Source organism: Schistocerca serialis, chromosome 5 (assembly GCF_023864345.2).
Source record: "Schistocerca serialis cubense isolate TAMUIC-IGC-003099 chromosome 5, iqSchSeri2.2, whole genome shotgun sequence".
NCBI lineage: Eukaryota > Metazoa > Arthropoda > Insecta > Orthoptera > Acrididae > Schistocerca > Schistocerca serialis.
Window position 1 is genome coordinate 819,911,924 of NC_064642.1, and position 23,308 is coordinate 819,935,231.

At 38.1% G+C, this 23,308-nt stretch overlaps 2 protein-coding genes across 8 annotated transcripts in view; one reads left to right on the forward strand and one right to left on the reverse strand.

Annotated features, from left to right (window-relative positions):
- The window catches only part of LOC126480855 (peroxisomal acyl-coenzyme A oxidase 3-like), a 134,605-nt gene extending 132,259 nt beyond the window's left edge, over positions 1-2,346 (reverse strand). Inside the window, exon 1 of one of the 7 annotated variants that reach the window (XM_050104224.1) lies at positions 2,297-2,346. Coding sequence is in view for 2 of the 7 variants with exons in the window: in XM_050104218.1 (XP_049960175.1) it covers positions 997-1,022 (26 nt within the window). In the remaining 5 variants the exon portion in view is untranslated. The other 6 variants (XM_050104221.1, XM_050104222.1, XM_050104223.1 and 3 more) reach the window with 6 other exon arrangements.
- The window catches only part of LOC126482248 (radial spoke head protein 4 homolog A), a 469,316-nt gene continuing 447,118 nt past the window's right edge, over positions 1,111-23,308 (forward strand). Inside the window, exon 1 of the mRNA XM_050106228.1 lies at positions 1,111-1,180. The gene's annotated coding sequence lies outside the window, so the exon portion shown is untranslated. The remainder of the gene's footprint in view (positions 1,181-23,308) is intronic.

Genomic DNA, 23,308 nt, shown 5'->3' on the forward strand with positions numbered 1-23,308 from the left:
AATGTTCGTATTTCGTGCTCCAGCATTCTGACATCCACAGGTCACCCTCTGACAACACTGAAACTCTGTAAGAGGGCGGGAAGGGGGGGGGGGGGCAGATGTAATATTTTTCTGAAAGAGAAACAAACATCTTTTACTCTGTGATGGAATCAAATAAATAACACTTTATGACAACTGTCTGAAATTTTATTTCAGTAGCTCTGATGATCAGCACTCTAAATAACTAAAGATTCACACAGTATTCCCTAACTGTTAAGTTGTGACTCACAATCTATCATCAATAATTTAGATGTTTGGATTTGCACTGAGTGCCACATAGATTATAGGAGAACAGTTTTCCCTTTGTGACACTTGGCAGCCTGACACTTAACACAAAGTGAAAAATATTCATATTTTGTTTTACTAAGCATGTAGTTGCCCTACTTTGTAGCTTGAATAACATGATTTTTGGATGACAGATTGTACCGTCTGTGGGTGGGGAGAGAGGGGCAGTGTTGACTGTGTGTAGCCAGCTGTACTTGACAAAGCTCTACATCTACCAGTAAAACATACAACACAGCAAGCATGTGACTCAATACCAATACACGCAAAATGCAAGGCTAATTAGAACACTGATAAGATGACTCAAATGTTTATATCATCTTCTTTTGAACACAGATGTAGGTATCATTGTCTTGATTCATATACAAAAGAGATTACTTCATAGGTATAATTTCTTACGCCACTTTTCTGCACAACTGTCTCAAGGCCTTATAGAGTACTACTCAACAAAAGTATGTTTTCAGCAAAAGTCAGCAGTGAGGATACTGTATAAAACTGGTAACTGAATGACTTGCACTCTTGACAATATTGTATACAATAGCCAACTGAATGTCTTGCATATAGATCTTTAAATATCATGAAACTCTTCACCCTTACACATACTTCGCAATACACCGACTCTTAAACGAACTGTGGCAAAAAATCAAATACATGGAAACGAGTCTCATACATTACCCTGTCTTCGTTTGTGGGGAATTCATTGGTTAATTAAACTCTACATAGGCCTACATGAGGAGAAACGTTTGTGCCGCAAAATCTATGCCAAAAACCACTTTACAGTTTAAATGAGTTCTTTGACAGTGAAACAGCAAATTGGGCTCCCGAAACAATGCAGCGACATATGAAATCAAGTGAACATGTAAGTTTTAAAAAGTTCTGACTCTAAACGTTATTAAGTGTTATGCTATACTTATGCTATTTTTTCTGTATTATTGTGCATGCTTATGCTAATTTGTTCTTGTATTATAATGCTTGTGTAATCGTAACCTTGTAACTCTGACGCAGTCTGTCAAGTCTTCCCAGTTTGTTTTCCTAATTGACAGTTAACTTTCGATATTTAGACACCAATACTATAGTCTATACACGACTATGTTCGTGATACTGCGAAGAAACAAGTCGCTTTAAAAGCTGGGCAACTGTGAGGCTAGGGAAAAAAAATTATGCAAAAAATCATCAGCAAACTTTACATCACGCGAATTCTTGAACGACCGGTACTGTCCGGTAGTAATATCTCCTACAAGTAAATTGTTGCTCAGGACTCGGACCTTTATTCATTAAATAAGTACGTAGGCCAATTACACGTGAGGAATAAAAAGATTCCGATACTACTAAAACTTTATAAACATATTTTAGTTTTATAATTACGTCAGTGGCATGTCATGTTTTTATTATTTTTGGAAAAACCAACCACGGTCCAAATAACTTCTATGCAAATTACACGTTACTTTGCTGTTTAACAACCACATGAGACAAAATGCAGGCGTTTTTTTCACCTTATTGTTCTTCACGCGTAGTTCAAGCATTGTGGGCAAGGGATGCTGTGTCGATTGTCAAGCAATCGATGTAATAATGCAAGTAGTTGGATGTGACGAACAGTTCACATTTTGAAATTTCGGAGTCCTGCCGTTTTTCGGGAGCCCTATTAATAAAATTTTAAAGCACCCACAACACAAAGGAAAATTGTTTTCCTTTATATCGCCAATAAAAACGAAACAAGAGCATAAAAGAGCCGGGTAGTTTATCTCTTTCCTTAAATTCTTTGGTCAAATATTATGTCATAGACTATGGAAAGCAAAATAAAGTTTTAAGGTGGTTCTGAAATACAAGAAAGTGGAGTGATTACTTACTGCTGTAACGTGGAACTTCTGCCTGACGAGGCCGTAGCACAATTGCGATTGATTACTGAATATGCCGCGATAATATTATTACTTGCTGTCCCAAATGTATAGATAAGATACGAGATTCCAAATTCTACCTTTGAGTTGATCCTTTGACCTCACAATGAAAAACATTTCGGTAGGTCACGTAGCACGTACTATGTACCCCCCCCCCCCCCCCCCCCGCTCCCTTTACCACTCCTCTACACGTTTTTTGTACCAAATATTAGACATAGGACGCAACTACTATACAAGCTATATCGCATTTATTTTTATTACATTACATATTACATCCGGAAATGCTGTCAGTAACATTTAATTTGCCGCTCCTGTAGAGAAGTTGTTGCCCGCATTTTACAGCCAGCAAGAAAATATTGTACGTAACTCATAAAAAATGAAAAAAAAGACATTTAACAAAAGTAACATAAGGTAGTCCTGTTTGGACGGCAAACGTAACAAGTTTAGACTTCAAACATCTTCGCCTTACAACTGTACAGATAATATTAGATTTTAGGGCTGAAAATGTCAAGAAGAAAACAAAGTTCTGTAGTGCCTTATGGCATCATGTTATGAAGTAACTCATCGTTACGTTAAGAAATAATTGTTACACAATAAATACGTAAACAAGTAAATGCTCTACCGACAGATAAGACATATCTTTCTATCTTCATTCCTCCAGGAGTAATTGCCCTGCAAGGTATGAGGCAGAACTGCTGTGAAGATAGGAAGGTATGAGAGAGGTATAAATATAATACTAAAAGAAGAAATGTTTTACAACATTTTCTGTGTCTCAGCTCCCCCTTCCCATCCACACATTGCTTTATATTCAGAAATCATTGTATGGGGTAGGAGGATATGAATTCAGTTTGTGTTTGAAGTATAATTTATAATCTACCAATTTCTCTATATCACTGGGTAAGTGGTCAAAGGTTATTATAACTGAATACCTCATTTCTTTTTGTGCCGCAGAATATTACTGTCATTTTCAACCAGTGATTGATTGTTGACAAGAAATTACAACATGTCATCTTGAGAACCGTAGATCAAGTTACTCAAGTGTGTGCAGTGTTTCTTAACAAAACTACAGGTCTATGGGGTATGAAACTAACTATGTGACTGGGCTGAGGATTTCTTGGTAGGGGAGAAACAGCATACAGGATGGAGAGTCATCAACAGACCTTCACTCATTTCTTTATTTATTGTATTTTTTTTGCGTAGAGCACCAACTGATGGATTTTGTAAATGTCATAGCAATTTTTCACAAGTTTTGTACCTTAATATAGTTTGGCAGTTGTTACACCAAATTTGGCCATTAATTATTGATTGATTGATTGATTTTTATTGTTGTAGAGACCTCAGAGATCATCTGAGGCATTACAAAAGTCAATATTACACAATATAAATGTTACACAAATAACTACAAAAACAAGAAAATATTACACAATATAAATATTACACAAATAATCATGGTACCTTCACACAAATACAAAACAGAGAAACTTGTGGTACAAATTGATATTGCATAGTAAATTTAGCCAATTACAGACTTACTCATATATAGAAGCATATAAAAACTGATCACAAAGTGTAGTCATACCATATTCTTTGCCTCCCTTAAAAATTCATCGGTTTCATAAATGCTGAGCTCAAGAAGAAATTCTTTTACTTTTTTTTCGAATTGTTGAATTGGAAGATCCCTGATATGTTGGGGTATGGCATTAAAAAATTTTATGGACTTGTATAAGAAGAACTTTTGTGTTTTTTTTATAGTTACATTGGAAAGAAACTAGGTCCTGCTTGTTTCTTGTGTTATAATTATGTCGCATGTCATACTGTTGATAACTCTGATAGTTTTCCTTAATATGCATTACACACTGTAGTACAAATATTGACGGCAGGGTCATAATCTGTAATTTTTTAAAGCTTGGCCTACAGTGAGCTCTGGGTGCCAAGCTACATATCAGTCTTATTGCCTTCTTTTGTAGTTTGAAGACATTAGCTGCCTTGCTTTGATGTCCCCACAGTATTGTACCATAGGAAATGTGACTGTATTAAAGCAAAATAAACCACTTTAAGTACTGGCACGTTTAGACAAAGACGCAGCTTCCTTAGAGCAAATATTCCTTTGCTAATGCTGCTTCCCACTTTTTCTATATGGCTACCCGGGTCGACAGAAGCTTCCGATCCCACGCGTCGGCTTTGACCCGTGACGTAAGGGTGTTGTCGTGTGTGACGTCATGACGGCGCGGAGTTTGGTTTGAGTGTGGCTGTCTCCAGTTCTGTTTTATCTTATTTTATTTACTTTTCTGATCTGTTCGTTCTATCTCGTGAATTTTTTTTTTTTTAATTTAAAAACACTTATTACTTATGTTAATTAACTGTTTCCTCCAATTTCTGTTTTAGTTTACTATATTTATCTTTCTGATCTGTTCGTTCTATCCCGTGAGATTTTTTTTAAAAAGACAAAAAACACTAATCAGCTACTGAAGCATCTTTATCTTATATGGGTTGCAGGGGTTATGACCCCTGGGGAGGTGGGTGGGTATTCATGCATGGCTGTCTTCACTTACACGTTGTAGCTACGCAAGGCGTCTAAATTTGTTTATATTTAGTTTGCCCCCCACCCAAAACACCCCATTTCCCGCGCTTGTCCCGTTAGTGTCATTAGGTTTCTTGTGGAAAGTGTGTGTGTTTGTTTTTGTTTCCGCCATATTTGTGACGTCATGGGTCAAAGCAGATGGGCGGGATCGGACGCTTCCGTTTTTCCGGCTACCCCAGGATAATTTTGAATCAATTGAGATTCCAAGGAAATTTACAGCATTTGAGATCTGCTCAAGTTCAGTGTTATTATTCCACGATATATACAGGTCCTGTATTTCTTTTTTTTTTTTTCGGTTGACACAAAGGGAATTGGACTGTGGTCATTTGTTTTTTGTTGGTTCTTTGTTTGTAGGTCCAGACTTCCATTCCTATGTTGTAGACATACATTGCAAAGTTCTTGGTTGGTTTGGTTCAATGTATCTCCAAAAATGTAGTTAATTTCTAAATATACAATGAGTAAATTGTGAAGTATCTTTGATGTACAAAAATTTCCCTGTAGGAGTCTCTGTACCCAAGTCTGTGGAGAATCCTGATTGATTTTTTCTGCAGGATTAATATTGTATTCATTAATATGTCAGCAGCCCAGCCCCATGTGTGTATCCCATAATTAATCAATGGAAAAATTACCCCATAATAAATTTGATTTAATGTTGGATCAGCGACTACTTTTGATAACTGGCTAATAATATGTAGCGAACTACTGATTTTATTAGGTATAAGTCTGATGCAGCTTACCCATTGTAGATTTTCATCTAGGTATGTACATTTAAATCTACATTAATCTGTGTCTATAGCTTGAATTCTGCCTATATTACTGACAGAGTTTTGGTGTGAATTTGCAAGTTTAAATGGCAACAACTAAGATTTATGTCTACAGTCTGCAAATCATCGTGAGGTGTATGGCTGATAGTATGTCCCATTGTACAAGTTATTAGGGCTTCTTTCCACTGTACTGATGCATGGAAGAATGGTTGGTTGTATCCATCTCTGTGTGCTGTAATTACTCGAATCAGATTCCCACAATCACTATGTGGGCGATGCATAGGGAGTTGTAGTATATTCCTAGCTTCATCATTTAATACCGATTCTTGAAACATTCTTAGCAGACTTTCTCAGGATAGTTTACATGGATCTTCAAGAGTCTGCCAGCTCAGTTTTTTCAGTATCTCTGTGACACTTTCCCACGGATCAAACATGCCTGTGACCATTCATGCTGCCCTTCTCTGTACATGTTCAGTATCCCCAGTTAGTCCTATTTGGTATGGGTCCCAGACACTTGAGCAATAGTCTAGAACTGGTTGCATGAGTGGTTTGTAAGCAGACTCTGTTGTAGACTGATTCCAGTTCCCCAGTGTTCTACCAATTAACCAGAGGCTTTGCCTTTATTAAGTGATTTAAGTTGCTTTGTTACACCAGGGATATCTACTTCTGAGTTACTCATGTCGGCAGTTCTTCTTGGTCCGAGTTCTGGAATATTTACTTCGTTGTCTTTGGTGAAGGGATTTTGGTAAACGGTATTTAATGACTCTGCTTTACTGGGACCAGTAACATCACCACTGTTAACACACAGTAAAGGCATTGATTGTGTCTTTGCACTGGTGTACTTTACATATGACCAGAATCTCTTTGTGTTTTCTTCCGAATTTCAAGACAGAGTTTCATTGTGAAAAGTATTAAAGCATCTCGCATTGAAGTACGCACTATATTTCAAGCTTCTGTAAAACTCTGCGAATCGTGAGGGTTTTGCATTGTTTTAAATCTGGCATGCTTTTTTTGTAGCTTCTTTTGTACCATGGGGGACCAGTACCATCTCTTAATAATTTATTTTGTATATGTCTGTCAGTAGCCACTGATACTATTTCTTTGAATATAAACCACATCTGGTCTGCATTTACAGACTGGAAAGATTGGAGACTGATTCTTTGGAAGGCCTCAAGCAGAGTTTTATCTGCTTTTTTAATAGATGTATTTTGCATTTATTTTTGGTGGGTTTGGATGTTACAGTATTCAGTCTTGCTACAGCAACCTTGTCGTCACTAATCCCTGTTACAACCTCTCGACCAGAGTTAGCCTCCACATCCTTTGGTAATGGGCGCCCAATAGTCCGTACGTCCTTGAACAACATGGACAGTCAGTGATCTTTCTGTGGACCCAAGGACATGTCGGAATCCTGGGAAATTAACTTACTGACAGGCTAACCAAAGAGGCTACTCATAAACCGAGTCTGGAGATCGGTGTACCACAATCTGATTTTCAGTAGGTATTATGGCACAAGGGTTGGGTTGTTTTGGGGGCAGTAGACCAGAAAACCTAAATCAGGATGGCCGGACGCGGATTGAACCTACGTCCTCCTGAATGCGAGTCCAATGTGCTACCCACTGCACCAACTCACTCGGTATGGCACAAGGCTTTTGGGCTTTGGAATACAGCATGGTGCTCCCTGACTTTGCTGAATAACTTAGGTATGCTAAAAGAGACAACAAATGTGTGGAGATCCTCAATGGGAACATCTAGCAAGGGCTCCATTGTCCTTTGCCAGCTCCGTATCAGCCATACTTGGCTGACTCACGGTCACCTCCTACATTACAAGGACACACCTCAGTGTCACTGCAGTTCACACTTGGCAGTTGTCCATATCTTCGACTGTCCAAATGTAGTCGCCCTGTGGCAGACTTTTAGTCTCTTTCATGCACTCCCTTCACTTGTAAGTGACAATTTCTCAACAGCTAATGTAGTTTTAAGTTTTATCCGTGAAGAGGTTGTGGAACAAAGTGTAATGGACGTCTGGCCACAACTGAAATGTACCGTGCAAATCGTGAACTTATAGTTTTAGAAACACTGCAGAATGAACTGAAAGAAACAAGAGAACATGTTCAGTTGTTGGAAAATATGGTCAAAAACCTATCTGATCCATCACTTAAAGAACTCAGACAATTTCAAGAGCACAATGAAACAAAGAAGTGTGCAAAACCTAAATATGCTTCAATCAATTTTAAAGTTCTGTTAAGAAACAGATTTCTGTGTCTCATTACAGATTGTGAAGTTAATAATGACGAGTCCGGCAACTCGCAACAAGATTATTTATCTGAATTGGCGGGAAGTAAATGCAAAATGTTGGAAAAACGTAACTGCAGTGATGATGCAAATAAAATGACGAAAATAAACTTTTATAGGCCTACAGTTTTGCTTGCTGACAGCCACAGGAGAGGAGTTGCAGGTATTCTTCGCCTCCAGCAAGATCTCTCTGTTACAAGTATTGTGAAACCTGGAGCAGGTCTGACAGAAGTTTTAAAAGACTGTAAAAACTATAACTGCATCTTGCAAAGTGAATGTATAGTAATAATGGCCGGTGCAAATGATGTGTATAAGAATGAACTAATAGTGACAAACAGTGTGTTAAGAAATGCACTATGTACAGTAGTGAATCAAAATGTGATCATGGTAGGCATATCACACAGGTATGATCTTATTGAATCTTCTTGTGTGAACAGAGAGATCCAAAAAGCAAACAGGATGTACAAAAAGATCTACAAGGCCACTTCAAATGCGTTTTTCCTTAATATTGATGACCTAGAGAGAAAGCACTCCACTACACGTGGAATACATTTAAATAAATCGGGAAAATTACTACTCAGCCAGAAGTTCAAGGATTTATTGGAAAGTGTTTCTCCTAGAAGTAAGAAATGTAATCCAATCCCATTGCTGATGGTGAAGGAGAGCTGCAATGTATCTTGCCTACCAACTACTCCAGCTGCTGCAGTAACACAACTTGAAGAAACATTGATTACAGGAGAATGTGTTGGGAGAGAAGCAGGCATATTAACAGCTACAACACAGCAAGGGACAGAGAAAACAGATAGAGCAAGGGTGGCAGCATACTCAGCTACAAAAACTATTGCTCCATCAAGTGGTACAGGTATCCATTCTGCAGCAACATCTGAACTACCCGCAAGGGGAACCCAGTCATCAAGATCAAGACATGAACATGAAGAAGGGAAGAGAGTTCAACAAGCAGTAGCAGTGTCAAGTGTTGTGGGTCAGCGAAAAACAGTTCCTCTTCTCCGTCTAAGTGATTTTTTAGTCGAAGGCAGCAAGGAGAAGAAGCCCATAAGGTAAATAGTGCAGGAGATTTAATAGCCCCTCGCCATAATGGTACATCTGTGAGGAAAGACAGGTTTGATCTTAAAATATGCTATCTTAACATTCAAGGAATGAGGGATAAGGAATTTATTGTCAGTAATCTTGGAACAGAAAAAGGGTTTGATATTTTGCGTTTGAGTGAACACTGGGCCACTGAGAGTGACCTAATATTTGTTAAATTTGATAATTGTAATATAGCCAATAGCTACTGCAGAAAATTGCATTCAAGAGGTGGTGTAGCAATCTATATTAACAAATCACTTAGATTGAATCGAGATTTTTTGTGTGATGAACTGAACTTTGAAGCTGCTGGTATAGTTTTAGACAGTTTTAAGTTATTGCTAATATCCCTGTAGAGATCACCTAATGGCATCATCAGTCTATTTCTAGAGAAACTGGACCAGCTGATACAGGTACCTGGTGAAACTAGATGGATAAATTATGATATTGTAATAGGTGGTGCTCTGAATTCAGACTTTGATGTAACAATACGCAAGTGTAGTGTCACTGAACTTCAAAATATACTAAGACAATCCAACTTACACTGCGTCAATAACAGGCCCACAAGAAAACAAGCATGTCTTGACAATATTTTTGTGAATTTTAAAACAACAGATGAATCATGTGATGTGTCAGAGTTTGCATTTTCTGATCATAGTTGTGTGACCTTAAATTATACAAGTAGGTTCCCTCCTGATAAGACTAGTATAACTAACCCTTTCCCAAAAATTGTGATCACCAGACCTGCCTCAGATGAAAAAAGTTCATAGATTTTGTAATTCCCTTGCTGACAGAGACTGGTTTTGGCCAGTGCTATGGAGACATACTCTATACTTTAAGTAACGATTTTCCAGCAAATATACTATTTGAAAGGTTTTTTAAAGTATTTTTGGCACACTTTAATGACTGCACTCCGACAAAGAAATTCAAAGTAGGCCTAACTAATCGAGTCCTGAAAACTAAAGTTCTAAAAAGACAAAATACGTGGTATACAGAACAGCTGACCACTCTGAAAAGCCAGGTTATGTTGTTGCACAATGTTTATTGTAGACTGAAGACTAATCAAGCTAAACTAGTCTATGTTACATGTAGGAATGAATATAAAAAAGTGATCATAGAAGCCAAAATAGCACACAATCTCAGAAGTATTGAGAAATCCACCAACAAGTGCAAAGCTGCTTGGAAGCTAATAAATAGTGTCGCTAAAGATGAAAGAAATGTTACAATTAACATCTCTGCCCAAAAATTCAATGATTATTTTGTTACTTCAGTTGAAAAAGTAGGAAGTAGTATTGCTAAACACAAAATCAGCTCATCACAGTTACTGTCAAAAAATAGTTGTAGATCATCAACAAATACAAGTATCTTCAGTTTCTCTAAGGTCTCACCAGATTTTGTATTAAGAATAGTGAAACAGTTAAAATCATCAGACAGTATATACATATATGACTGATCCTGTAACATACTGAAGAACGTCATAGGCAGTATAGTGTACCCCTTAAAACATTGTATAAACAAATGTCTTGCTGAAGGATATTTTCCTGATGAGCTTAAACTGTCTAGGGTAGTTCCAGTTTATAAAAAAGGGGATAAAGACTCTGCCTCAAGTTACCGGCCAATTTCCATAGACCCATATTTTTCTAAAGTTCTGGAATGCACAATTTACATATAATTATCTGATTACTTTGATAATACAGGAATTATTAGTGGATCTCAATATAGTTTTAGGAAAAAGATGTCAACAATTGATGCGATAGATATTGTTGTAAAATACACTACTGGCCATTAAAATTACTACACCACAAAGATGACATGCTACAGATGCGAAATTTAACCGACAGGAAGAAGATGCTGTGATATGCAGATGATTAGCTTTTCACAGCATTTGCACAAGGTTGGCGCCGGTGGCGACACCTACAACGTGCTGACATGAGGAAAGTTTCCAACCGATTTCTCATACACAAACAGCAGTTGACCAGCATTGCCTGATGAAACATTGTTGTGATGCCTCGTGTAAGGAGGAGAAATGCGTACCATCACGTTTCCGACTTTGATAAAGGTCAGATTGTAGCCTATCGCGATTGCAGTTTATCGTATCGCGACATTGCTACTCACGTTGGTCGAGATACAATGACTGTTAGCAGAATATGGGATCGGTGGGTTCAGGAGGGTAACACGGAACGTCGTGCTGCATCCCAACGACCTCGAGATGACAGGCATCTTATCCGCATGGCCAGGGCCGGCCGTAGCCATCCAGGTGCCCCGGGCAAGTCGTCCAGTTGGCGCCCTTTATTGTATAAATAGCGAACCTGGCAGTGCTTTGCAACACGGTATTTGACTGTTTTCTAGAAATCGTCTTAAGTGGTTAATGGCGTCATCTTATGATCATAACATGGTTTTTTCCATCGTAAATTTGAGTATTTTATTTTTTTAAATGGAAATGAAATCCAAATAATCTGAAAGCCCGCTAAGACGCTCCATGTGAGTCTTGTGTAGCCTGTGACGTCAGTCCAGCATGCTGCTGTCGCTGCCGTAACAGTCAGTATAGCAGTGATATATTGTTTGGTCATTCACGTTTTGGGAAATGGTCTAAAAATATTGCGTAGTACTGCACTGTACATCTACAACAACTCCAGAAAATTGTTTTTGCGTGTTCCAAACAAAGAAAAGATGCGTAAAATGTGGTTGAAACAGGCTCGTATATCCCAAATATTTCTTTTCTTTTCTGAAGCACCCCTGTACTAAAGCGAACAAAACAAAACAAAACAAAAATTATTCAAATTGGTCAAGCCATTTCTTTGTTTTGGTGAGACTAACACACAACAATTGATTTTTATATATAGGAGGTAATATGTATAACGAAAAAACACTAATTTTGAATTGGGTACCATATTTTTATTGAATTTAATATAACTGTAAGCCATAAACCTATATTTTCTGTCAGTCATCTGAACACAAAACATATTACGCCTAATGAAAAACAATTATAAACGACTAAAATTTTACTTTTCTCGCTTTTCTGTCGGCAAAGTCTCTGATCAGATTAGCAAAGTCCAGGTTTTCTGCAACTTCATTTTCAATGGACAGTGAGGCCAAACTGGTTAGTCTTGTTTGAGACATTGTAGACCGCAAGTACGTTTTTATCAACTTCAGTTTGGAAAAACTGCGTTCGCCGCTTGCGACAGTCACTGGTATTGTTAGCAAAATACGTAACGTTATCCAGATGTTGGGATATAACTCTTGAAGATTATGCTTTTTATGAAGTTTAAGGCTTCAATAGGCGTTGCCTGGCTGTCTTCGAGATAGTGTTGCAGGCCTAAAATGTCGTCGCACAGCAAATTTCCATCAATATCTGACTTCATGTTGACAGTTAACTTTTCTTGTAATTTAGAACAGCATTGTATTAGTTCTTCTTTATTTTGATTTTTTTTAATGTCAAACAAGAAACTCCACGTCGCAGAAAATTCTTGCATCTGTTCAGCTCTTTCTTTCATGGATATGTGCACGGTGTCCAACAGTGCATTGGAAAACTCTACTTTAAACTTCTTTTTTGGGTCAGTTATTTGATCATCAACAGCCTCTTCACCCGGCCTGCGTTTAATATGTCTTAATCGCATTTGTGGTTTAAATAATGGCTGCGTATCAAGATCCGAAGCCAGTTCAGTTGCTGTTACAACAGCTTGTTCGAAACCTGTTTGTCTATATGTTTCCAAATAAGAGCAACATTTGTCAAGGATTCCCATAAACTAGACAAAGTTGATTGTGGGTGACTGACTTGCTTTACTCACAACGTTAATTTGAAACACAACATCATACCATGTCACGAGAGAAACAATGAAGCTGAAGTCTTTTAATTGTCCTCCTAGTGTTGTCGCTTCGTGTGACACCGCAGCATCGCTTTGTTCAGTAGCATCGGCCAAGGAAACCAAAGCGTCATGCATTTTGCATAATTGATAACGAACCGCTTTGACGCTATCAATTCAAGCTTCCCAGCGTGTGTCACTTACATTTTTCAGGGTGTATATCTTCAAATGGTTGGTCAAAATTTTCCATCTATTTACCGATCTACCAAATAGATTAAACATTTTTTGTAACATTCCGAACAGTGTCACGGATTTTACTTATGATTTTGCCGCATCACACAATACCAAATTATAACTATGGCATCCACATGGCACAAAAAAAGCTAGTGGATTTAACTTCTTAATTCTGTTCTGGACGCCTTTATTTTTCCCCTTCATGTTCGCGCCGTTATCCTAGCCCTGTCCTCTGCAGTCATTAATGTTAAGGTCAAGATCACTCAGTGTTTTTAAAATGCTTTCTGTGAGGCCTTCACCGGTTGTATCATCTATTTGCAGAAATGAGATGAAATGTTCTTTTACACTTACGCCATCCTCTGTTATGTCGGCGCATCTTAAAGTTATCGAAAGTTGTTCTTTGTGGCTTATATCTGGAGTACAGTCAGCTATGATTGCATAATACTTTGAACCCTTTATGCGGGATACGATTGTAGACATAACGTGTGATGCCATGAGTTCTATTAATTCATTTTGTATATTTTTGCCGCAATAATGGTCAGCCAAATCACCATTCAATGCCAGTCTGACGTGCTCTTCCATGATTGGATCAAACTTTGCCAATAACTGTACAAGACCTAAGAATTTTCCATTATTTGGGGTAAATAATTTATCTGATAACCCTCTGAATGCCGTATTATTTTCAGCCAAATACAAAGTAATGTGCATCAATCTTTGAAGCACATTGCTCCATCGTAAACTTTCTTTAGAAATTAGCTTTTGTTCTTCCTTGTCAATAGTTAATCCAGCTTTAAACCTGATTTCAGCTTCAGTCCATTGAGTAAATGCTTTTTTGTGGTTAGGACTATTTTCATGCAGTTTCAGAGCTTCACTTAAATGTTTCCAATTTCTGAAACCCACAGTGGTAGTCAAATTAGTAGTTGACTTTAAATCAAACAGTCGACAACAAAAGCAAAAGACACTGTCGTTTGATACAGAGTAAACTAGCCACCGTCGTCTGATAGTTTCTTCGTTTGATAGTTTTCTTGTGTAATGAGTTGAAGAGAAATGACGCCCATTTTCATCTTTTGGAAAGTTATTTAGACATACTTGTGAGGGACCACATATTATAATGCGATCTATATCTCTAGCATTAAGTACTTTTGGCCACGTTCCTACATCAGAAACATTGTATTCTTTTATTGCAAGAACGTTGATACTTTCATCGACCACAGATGTCATGTGTTGATTTTGACTTGGAGAAATATCAGAGGATTCATGCAAAGATGTACTGCACTGGTCAATTTGATCACCTTCAATAGGTGATTGTATATTTTTTGTGTGTAATTGTTAACAGTCTGAAGAAATATTTGCTGATACATGGACTTTTGATTCAATATCTGAAGTATTTGCCTTAGAATTTCCTTTAAGGTACTTATAAATATTCATGTGCTTTTTGGTTTCTTCAAGAACTTTTTCTCTTTCAGCTTTTCTTTTCTGATTTTCTGAACCAGAAAGCTTTTTTTTAATCATTTCCTTCTCTTCTGGCATGATTTAATAATTTGACAAATTATTGCTTAGACACTGCTCTATTTCGCGACCACAATATTCGATCTATAACAAATAAAGAAATTCACCTATCAGTAGACATAACTAGAAAAAAACCTGAACTGAAAGATAAAAATGTTTTTCGCACCTACCAGAAAATTAAAATGTTGACACAGTCAAGACACTCGTTTCACTCACAATTATTCAGCCACGAAAACATGACCGTTGCCTCCGACTCTTACTGACAATTACTGACATGCGGGTGCAAATCGTAGTGCTGCCAACATATGCAGTCTAACAAACATTGTGTGGCGCTGTATTATTTCAGTAAGTTAGGGGAGAATTCTCTATGAATGCAGTGCACGCATTGCATGATCTATTAATTAATGTACATGAGTCATTAAGTCACAAATATTCGATATAAATACATTCGTATTAATTAAATCATAATGTAATGTATATTTCACAGTCTGTATTTTCTTTTATTTGGAGCGACCGGTAGTTTCTGTAGTAAACGAGAGATGGTGCGGCTGCATGGGCTCTTCCTTGTTGCAGTTCTTGAAACAAATAAGAGAGGCACTTTGGTAGAGCCCGTGCTAGCCCGCGTCAAACATGGATGGTTGCAGACAATAGGAAGATTGCATTCAGCATGATTTCTCTTCTGCTACCCCGAATTCATCGCGCATTCGTGAGATTAGCAACGTATGTTGAATGAGACTGAATAATATTTTAGTTTCGCGAAATGGGTGATTGTAAATTGTAATTTTTTTTTTACATGCGTTTAGTACGTGGCGCCCCTTGGGCCCCGGCGCCCTGGGCGACCGCCCAAGTCGCCCCACCCTAAAGCCGGCGCTGCGCATGGCTGTAACGAATCGTGCAGCCACATCTCTCGATCCCTGAGGGAAAAGATGGGGACGTTTGCAAGACAACAACCATCTGCACGAACAGTTCGACGACGTTTGCAGCAGCTTGGACTATCAGGTCGGAGACCATGGCTGCGGTTACCCTTGGAGCTGCATCACAGACAGGAGTGCCTGCGATGGTGTACTCAACGATGAACCTGGGTGCTCGAATGGCAAAACGTCATTTTTTAGGATGAATCCAGGTTCTGTTTATAGCATCATGATGGTCGCATCCGTGTTTGGTGACATCACGGTGAACGCACATTGGGAGCGTGTATTCGTCATCGCCATACTGGCGTATCACCTGGCGTGACGGTATGGGGTGCCATTGGTTACACATCTTGGTCACCTCTTGTTCGCATTGATGTCACTTTCAACAGTGGACGTTACATTTCTGTTGTGTTAAGACCTGTGGCTCTACTCTTCATTCAATCCCTGCGAAACCCTACATTTGAGCAGGATAATGCACGACCGCATGTTGCAGGTCCTGTACGGGCCTTTCTGGATACAGAAAATGTTCGACTGCTGCCCTGCACATTCTCCAGATCCCTCACCAACTGAAAGCGTTTAGTCAATGGTGGCCGAGCAACTGGCTCTTCACAATAGGCCAGTCACTACTCTTGATGAACTGTGGTGTCGTGTTGAAGTTGCATGGGCAGCTGTACCTGTACACGCCATCCAAGCTGTGTTTGACTCAATGCCCAGGAGTATCAAGGCTGTTATTACGGCCAGAGGTGGTGGTTCTGGGTACTGATTTCTCAGGATCCATGCACCCAAATTTCATGAAAATGTAATCACATGTCAGTTCTAGTGTAATATATTTGGCCAATGAATACCCATTTATCATCTGCATTTCTTCTTGGTGTAGCAATTTTAATGGCCAGTAGTGTACATCCATCAAGTGTTTGAGGATAAAGACTTTGCTCAAGTCACTTTTTGTGACCTAAGCAAAGCCTTTGACTATGTAGAACATACAGTACTACTTGAAAAATTGAACTTCTATGGTGTGAGAGATAATAGCCTTAAACTATTAAGATCATTTTTACAGAACCATTGGCAAGTTGTCTGTGTTGGCAAAGAATTGTCCAGTGTAGAACTAGTTAATGTAGGTGTCCCACAGGGATCTGTACTGGGCCCTTTCCTGTTCCTAATAATGATAACAACCTACCATCATGTATTAAATCAAAAACTGTACTATATGCAGATGGTACAACTTTTCTGAACAGCAGTAATGACCTCAGTAGCCTTAAAACGTGTTACAGAGACAATTGCTCAAGCAAAAAAAAAAAAAGGCGAACAAAGAGTATTTAGTGTAAAAGACAAGCTACCATATGATGATCCCAGTTATGTTAAGTTTTTAGGGGTATATTTGGATGACAAATTATCTTGGGGTCAACATGTCAAGTATCTTAGTGGTAAGTTGCCAAGGGTAATCTATCTGTTAAGGCGACTAATGGATTCTGTACCTAAAAATTATGTTGGAATATCCTATCTCTCATTCTTCCAAAGCATAATAACCTATGGTATCATTTTATGGGGAAACTCCAGTTGTGTGACATCCTTCTACTGCAGAAGAAAGCTATTAGGGTAATTATAGGCTCATCATATAAGGCAATGTAAACCTTTGTTTTCTGAGCCAAAAATTATGAGAGTAGTAAACCTATATTTAAACTATGTTTTAATCTACACGAAAAAGAAGCTACCCGAAGCTAAACGCAGAGAAAATATACATTGCTACAACATTAGGACGAATAGATGTATTTATACTCCATTCCACAGACACTCAAAATCACTGAACAGTTACAAGCTAATGGGGCACAAATTATTTAATAAGCTTCCACTAGCTGTACAAGATTTACCGGAGCAACCATTCAAACAAACAGTGTATGACTGGGTAGTTGCCCATGCATTCTATGACATAAAGGATTTTATCAATTGTAAAATTATACTGCAATAACAAACCGATTACTCTTTTGCAACAGGAATTATATAGTAATATAAGTATGACTTTGTAGGATTTCACCAATCGTAATATAACCATGCAATAACAAACCTATTGTTCTTTTGCAACATGAATTATATTGTATTGTTTGCATCACTTTGTCAATTGTAATATTATACTGTAATAACAAATCTATTGCTCTTTTGCAACAGGAATTATATTGTGTTATAAGTATGACTTTCTAAGATTTCATCAATAGTAATACTACACTGTAATAACAAACCTATTGTTCTATTGCAACATGAATTATATTGTATGATATGTATGACTTTGTCTATTGCCTTAATGGCCTAACGATGATAAAATTATTCAATTCTATTCTATCATTCTGTTTAAGGGTAGGCACCTTACCCTGATCTTTCAGGACCTCATCCTACCTGCATTTTAAATCTTCGTCACTCCCTCTGGTGCCATCTGTTCAGCTTGGTGTTCATCTTTTCACCATCTGTGTTTCTCTTGCCTTTTGTTTTTAGGCTGGGGATTTTAGTGTGCTGCAGAGTGACTGACTCATCCTTTTTTGTTGTTGCGATCAGCCAGCTAAGATCATCTACTATATTGTTTTAACATCTTTTACCTCTTTTTTCCTCTTCATTAATTTTTTCAATTGATACTTTCATTTTCTACTTCATTGTGCTTACAAACACAGCTTTACACATTTTGTTCCTTCTCTGGATTTGAAGCGATAGAATTCCTTTGGGGTATGCTTTTCATCTGAGACAAGTGTGACTTAGGAAAAAGGGATGGAGAACCATGCAGTGTAGTCCCTTTAATCTCCAAACCAACCACCATCAACCACTAATCCTTGTGTCTGTCATGATTTTCCCTATTTGGTCAGGATTATGTGTTGCTACAAGGTAAAGTATATTTTCACAACTGTTTACACTTCAAATGGGCTCCTGAACTAATTGTTCAAAATAATTTTCTGAGAACCATTCAGAATGATTTCAGATGACATTTTATGCCTACATCCAACTTTAAATGTATATTTTTGTGAACCTATCAAGGGTAGATTGAAGTCACCACCAGCTATAACTGTATGAGTAGGTTACCTATTTGAAATGAGACTCAAGTTTTCTTTGAACTGTTCAACAACTGTACAGTCTGAGTTGGGGGTCAGTAAAAGGAACCAATTATTAATTTTAATTATTAATTTCTTAATAATTTTTTAATAATTAATTAATTAAATTATTAATTCTGGCTGACAAGCGTAACCGGTATCCATACTATCTCACAGGAGCTATCTACATTTATTTCACTTCTGACAGCAATTAACACTTCTGTCCTTTCTGAACACAGTCTAAGTCCTTGTAAAAATTTTGGCTGAACTTATTTCTGGCTTTATCCAGCTTTCTGTACCTATAACAATGTTAGCTTCAGTGTTTTGTATGAGTGCTTGGAGCCCTGGTTTTTTACCAGCACAGTTACAACAGTTTACAACTACAACACCATTTATTTCTGGATTTACTTTCCTGTGTTTGTTTTGCACACTTTTAGACTGACACCCTTGTCCTGCTCCCTTTTAGACCGACACCCTTTTCTGAGACACAGTGCTCTAAAGAATAACCCAGTCCCCTCCACACTGCCCGTGTTACCCGTGTAGCTACTTCCACTGACCTATTAAAGCTAAACCCGTAAACTCACCACCATGTGACACAAGTCATGAAATCTGCAGCCTACATTGTTGCAGAACTGCCTGAACCTCTGATTAAAACCCTCCAATCGGCTCTGTACCAAAATAATACAGTTGGTTCTGTCGACGATTCTACAAATGACGAGCTCCACCTTCATCTCACAAGCAAGGCTGGTAGTCTTTACAACTTCAGCTAGCTGCCTGTAACCACAGAGAATCTCATCATATCCCAACTGACACACATCACGAGTTCCGACATGAGCTACCAGCTGCAGCTGGCTACACTCTGTGCTCTTCATGGTATGCAGAAGTACCTTTTCCCAGCATGTATCTAGAGTGCACTCTGTATTCTTTTCCTCCTTCGCAGCTATATCTCTAAGGGGCCCCACTACCTGCCTAACACTGGAGTCCCCAGCTACCAGTAAACCCACCCTCTGTGAATGCCTAGACCTCGTGGGTCGACAGGCTTCCTAAGGAACAAGGCAAGTGACTTCATCTGGCTCAGAACCATTGGCCACAGGAGGTGCCAGAAACCTGTTGATCAGATGGACAGGGGTGGTCTTCTGATTGGACCCCTGGAAAGTTTTCTGATGCTTACTTTTCCTTGGAGTGACCTCCCGTTCAACCACGAGTGAGCGATCAACTTCAGTGTGGCCAGTACAAGGGGAAGCTACAGTAGTGAACCAATCAGGGGAGATAAGGATGTGCTGGATGTCCTCCGGATCTCCACTTCCGACCCCCCATGGTGATGCCTATTGGCAACAACCTCAAGCTGTGTGCAAAGGGTCACCAGCTCACGAAGGGTCACCAACTCACCTCGCATATGAACGCAGCAATCACAGTCTCTATTCACACTATAGATGGCAAAACTGTACATTACACAGTTACTAGGCGGTGCATGGTAATCACACAAACATTCAAGAAATGCGGGGATCGATACAGGCATGGTTACTTTACACTACACTGCTATTAAAATTTAAGACTGTGCTCTCAAACGTGAAAGAAATTAAGAAAGAAAACTAGTATCCACACAGATAACTGAAAATAAGTCACTCCTGTTTGAAACTCATAAATATAATTCACAAACAAATGGTATACTCACCTTCTCAGCAGCAGTAATGGAAGGTGGATTCTCTCACTGACGGTCCCATCTGACTGACACTGATCCAATCCAAGCAAAATAAAGTGTGGTCACTTTTTCTTTGTTCATTTAAGTGTGTGTGTCTACAGAACTTGGCCCTTCTTTTTGTGATGTTGTTAGAAATCATCTCTGTTTGTTCATACAGTTCTTTCATCAGTCTGTTGTGCAGACTCCCTCTTTCTGAACCAGCCCACAGATCTTTCTAAGTACTTTTCTCTCTTGTTTTTTTATCCCCTTCATTTTCATTATTCCTGGGATTACTGTTGTTTATGAGGCATACAAGGCCTGTAGTGAGACTACGGTATTATAATGTCTTAATTTGGCATTGCTGGAGATACTTTGTTTGTTGAAGTGATTTCATGTAAGTCTGCATGCTCTCTGTAGTTGTTTTGGTTATCTCCTCATTGGATGTCGAGTTCAGTCCTGTTTTCATTATATCACTCCCAAGGGATTTTGTGTCCATGAACTGTGTTTTTTCATATGAGATTTGTAGTCCTGCCTAGCTGAGATATCGTTTAGTGTCTCTAGAGTTTCTTTGGCTTCTTTTCCTGTACATACTATGATGGTTATATCATCGGAAAAGGCTAGACATTTTAAGTACATGGTTCTATCCTTGTCTCTCCCCATCTTTAGCCAATTGACTCCTATGTCCCATCCCCTGATTGTTTTCTCTGAAACTGCATTAAATAGAATGGGCATACCTCTCCCATGAACTTCAATCTGAATGTTGCGTTTCTTAATGTTTCCTAAACTAGGTTTCTGGTCCTGTTGCCCACCTTCATTTCTTCTAGTATCCACCTTCACTTCTTCTAGTATGTTGAAGAGTGTTTCTATGTCTATGGACTCATATGCCTTCTTGAAGTTGACAAATGTTACTGTGGTGTTCCTGTACTCTTATGCTCTGCTAGAATTACTTTATTTTCACAACTTTTGTCTGTTTTGAGATGCTTGTGTCTGCTAGTTGACGTTTATGGTCAGAGTAATGAAAATCCACATTCCTGCACGTAACATTGTCTTTAATATGTTTACTAAGTATAGTCTAATCTATTCTGCTGGAGGTGGACTTTGTACTGTGGTACCAGTATTTACTACTTTTTTAAGATTATTTGAATTAAGAGCTTCTACTACCGTTATATTAAATACATTGCAATATTTTGCATCAGTATTCAAATCATCAAGTTTAGTGAGATCACTGGGGCAACTATGTCCCACTATCCTACTAAGTATGTCCGTGAAACTGCCTTTGGTGGATGATAAGTCCCAATAACTTTATTTTTTCTCATAAACTTTCTGCACTCTTTGGTGCAGAGTTCAGTGACTGTCACTTTGCTCAACCATTTTTGCCATACTGATTTAAATAGTTTATTTTCCTCGTCTCGAGATTCCTACTAATAAGGACTGCAAAACAAGGGAGGACTGTGCCCCCCATCCCCCCATTAGCTTTCAGGGTAAGGAAAAAATATAGTGTAATCAGGTGTTTTTCTTTGAAGAAAAATGATTTAAAACTTTGTATTATGTAGGTTTTTAACAGGGTCAGAACTGGAACTTTTGTGTGGCTACTTACAAGTCGCTATTTATCTTCCAAAATACTAAAAGTACTTCGTACATCCCAGTTTGCCTCCCCAAGAACTATAACATGGGTGCTCTTGGAGGTGAGTATTAATTTACAAAAATCTGTAACACGTTAAGCTTATTTCTAATACTGTATCTTTAGGTACGTGAGTTGGTAGGGTTTTAAGCTTTACTGTTACCCTAACTACAAATGAGGAAATGATGTATGGTAAAAGATAATTATTATTTGTTGAAGACTTATACACTTTGGATAGATCACTAGTAACATAAGACTTTTCAATACAAGAAGTAAAAGCGAACTGAGAGAAAAATATCACTTCACATAACACTTAGCACTGCATTTAATCAGTCAATTGATCTCGTGGTTGCCACAGTAGCTTCCCTCCAAAAACTGTATGAGCTTGTAGTGTAACATTGTTTGCAGGAATGGCACAACCCACCAAATCAGAATGTGCCACACAAACCGCCACTTCAGGCAAGTGCGGGAAACTTGAAAAGCCTGCTGGACAGTTTCGTAGCCCTAAATCATCCTGTGTAGTCCAGCAGGAGAAACTCATAATTAGTCATACACCAGAATGTCGGTAGTCTCAAAAACAAGCACAATGATATGGATATTATTACATGTCTTGGTAAATCTGATAATTTTGTCATAACTGGACATTGGTACAATGAAAACCTAATTAACATTACTCAACCCCTCTCCATGAAATGTTGTTCTGCCTTTAGTAGGAAAAACAAATGTGGGGGTGGTGTAGCAATATTCACTGTTAAGTTTCTGTGTTCTTGGTGTAACTGGAATCTGCTTAGAAGCAATCACAGAATTTGCTGTAATAAATCTAAAATGGTGTAGAGAAAATATCATTGTGTATAGGCCACCTGGAGCACATATGGATACATTTTTCAAAAATCTATCTGCTTGCTGGTTATATATAGACAGTACATTTTCTTTGTTAAATGGCCATGTAAATATTATAATAACAGGGGATATAAAATAGCCTTATTAACCAATGACGCTAACACCAAAAAGTGACACCTCCTACTTGATGAATTCAGTCTGACCCCACTTATCCATGAGACAGGTAGAGAGACTGATAACAGAAAAACATGCCTGGATAACATAATAACAAACATGACTCATCTTTCCTACAGTACATCTATTTTAAAACTGGTCACCTCTGATCATCATGCAGTACAGCTTCAATTGGAGGCAAATAAAATGCCCTTTGTCACTAAAAAGAAACTATATGTCAGCAAAAGAATTATGTATAATGATAACATCAGTAGACTGAACTGCATGTTAGCACACACCATGGTCTGAGAATGATAGCTCTTCCCATGATAGCTTTGCTGCTAACTTCTACTACTGTTTTGATGTTACATGCCCAGTTGTAGCCACAAAAGTCAAACTAAAAATATATCTGAATAAATAATGGTGTCATTGAATCAAGGAAAAAATTTAAATTATTCCATACTACAATGTTGAATAATAGACAAAATTTCAAGCTAAAGGAGGCCTACAAAATGTATCAAGAATACTATAATGATTTATTAATACAGA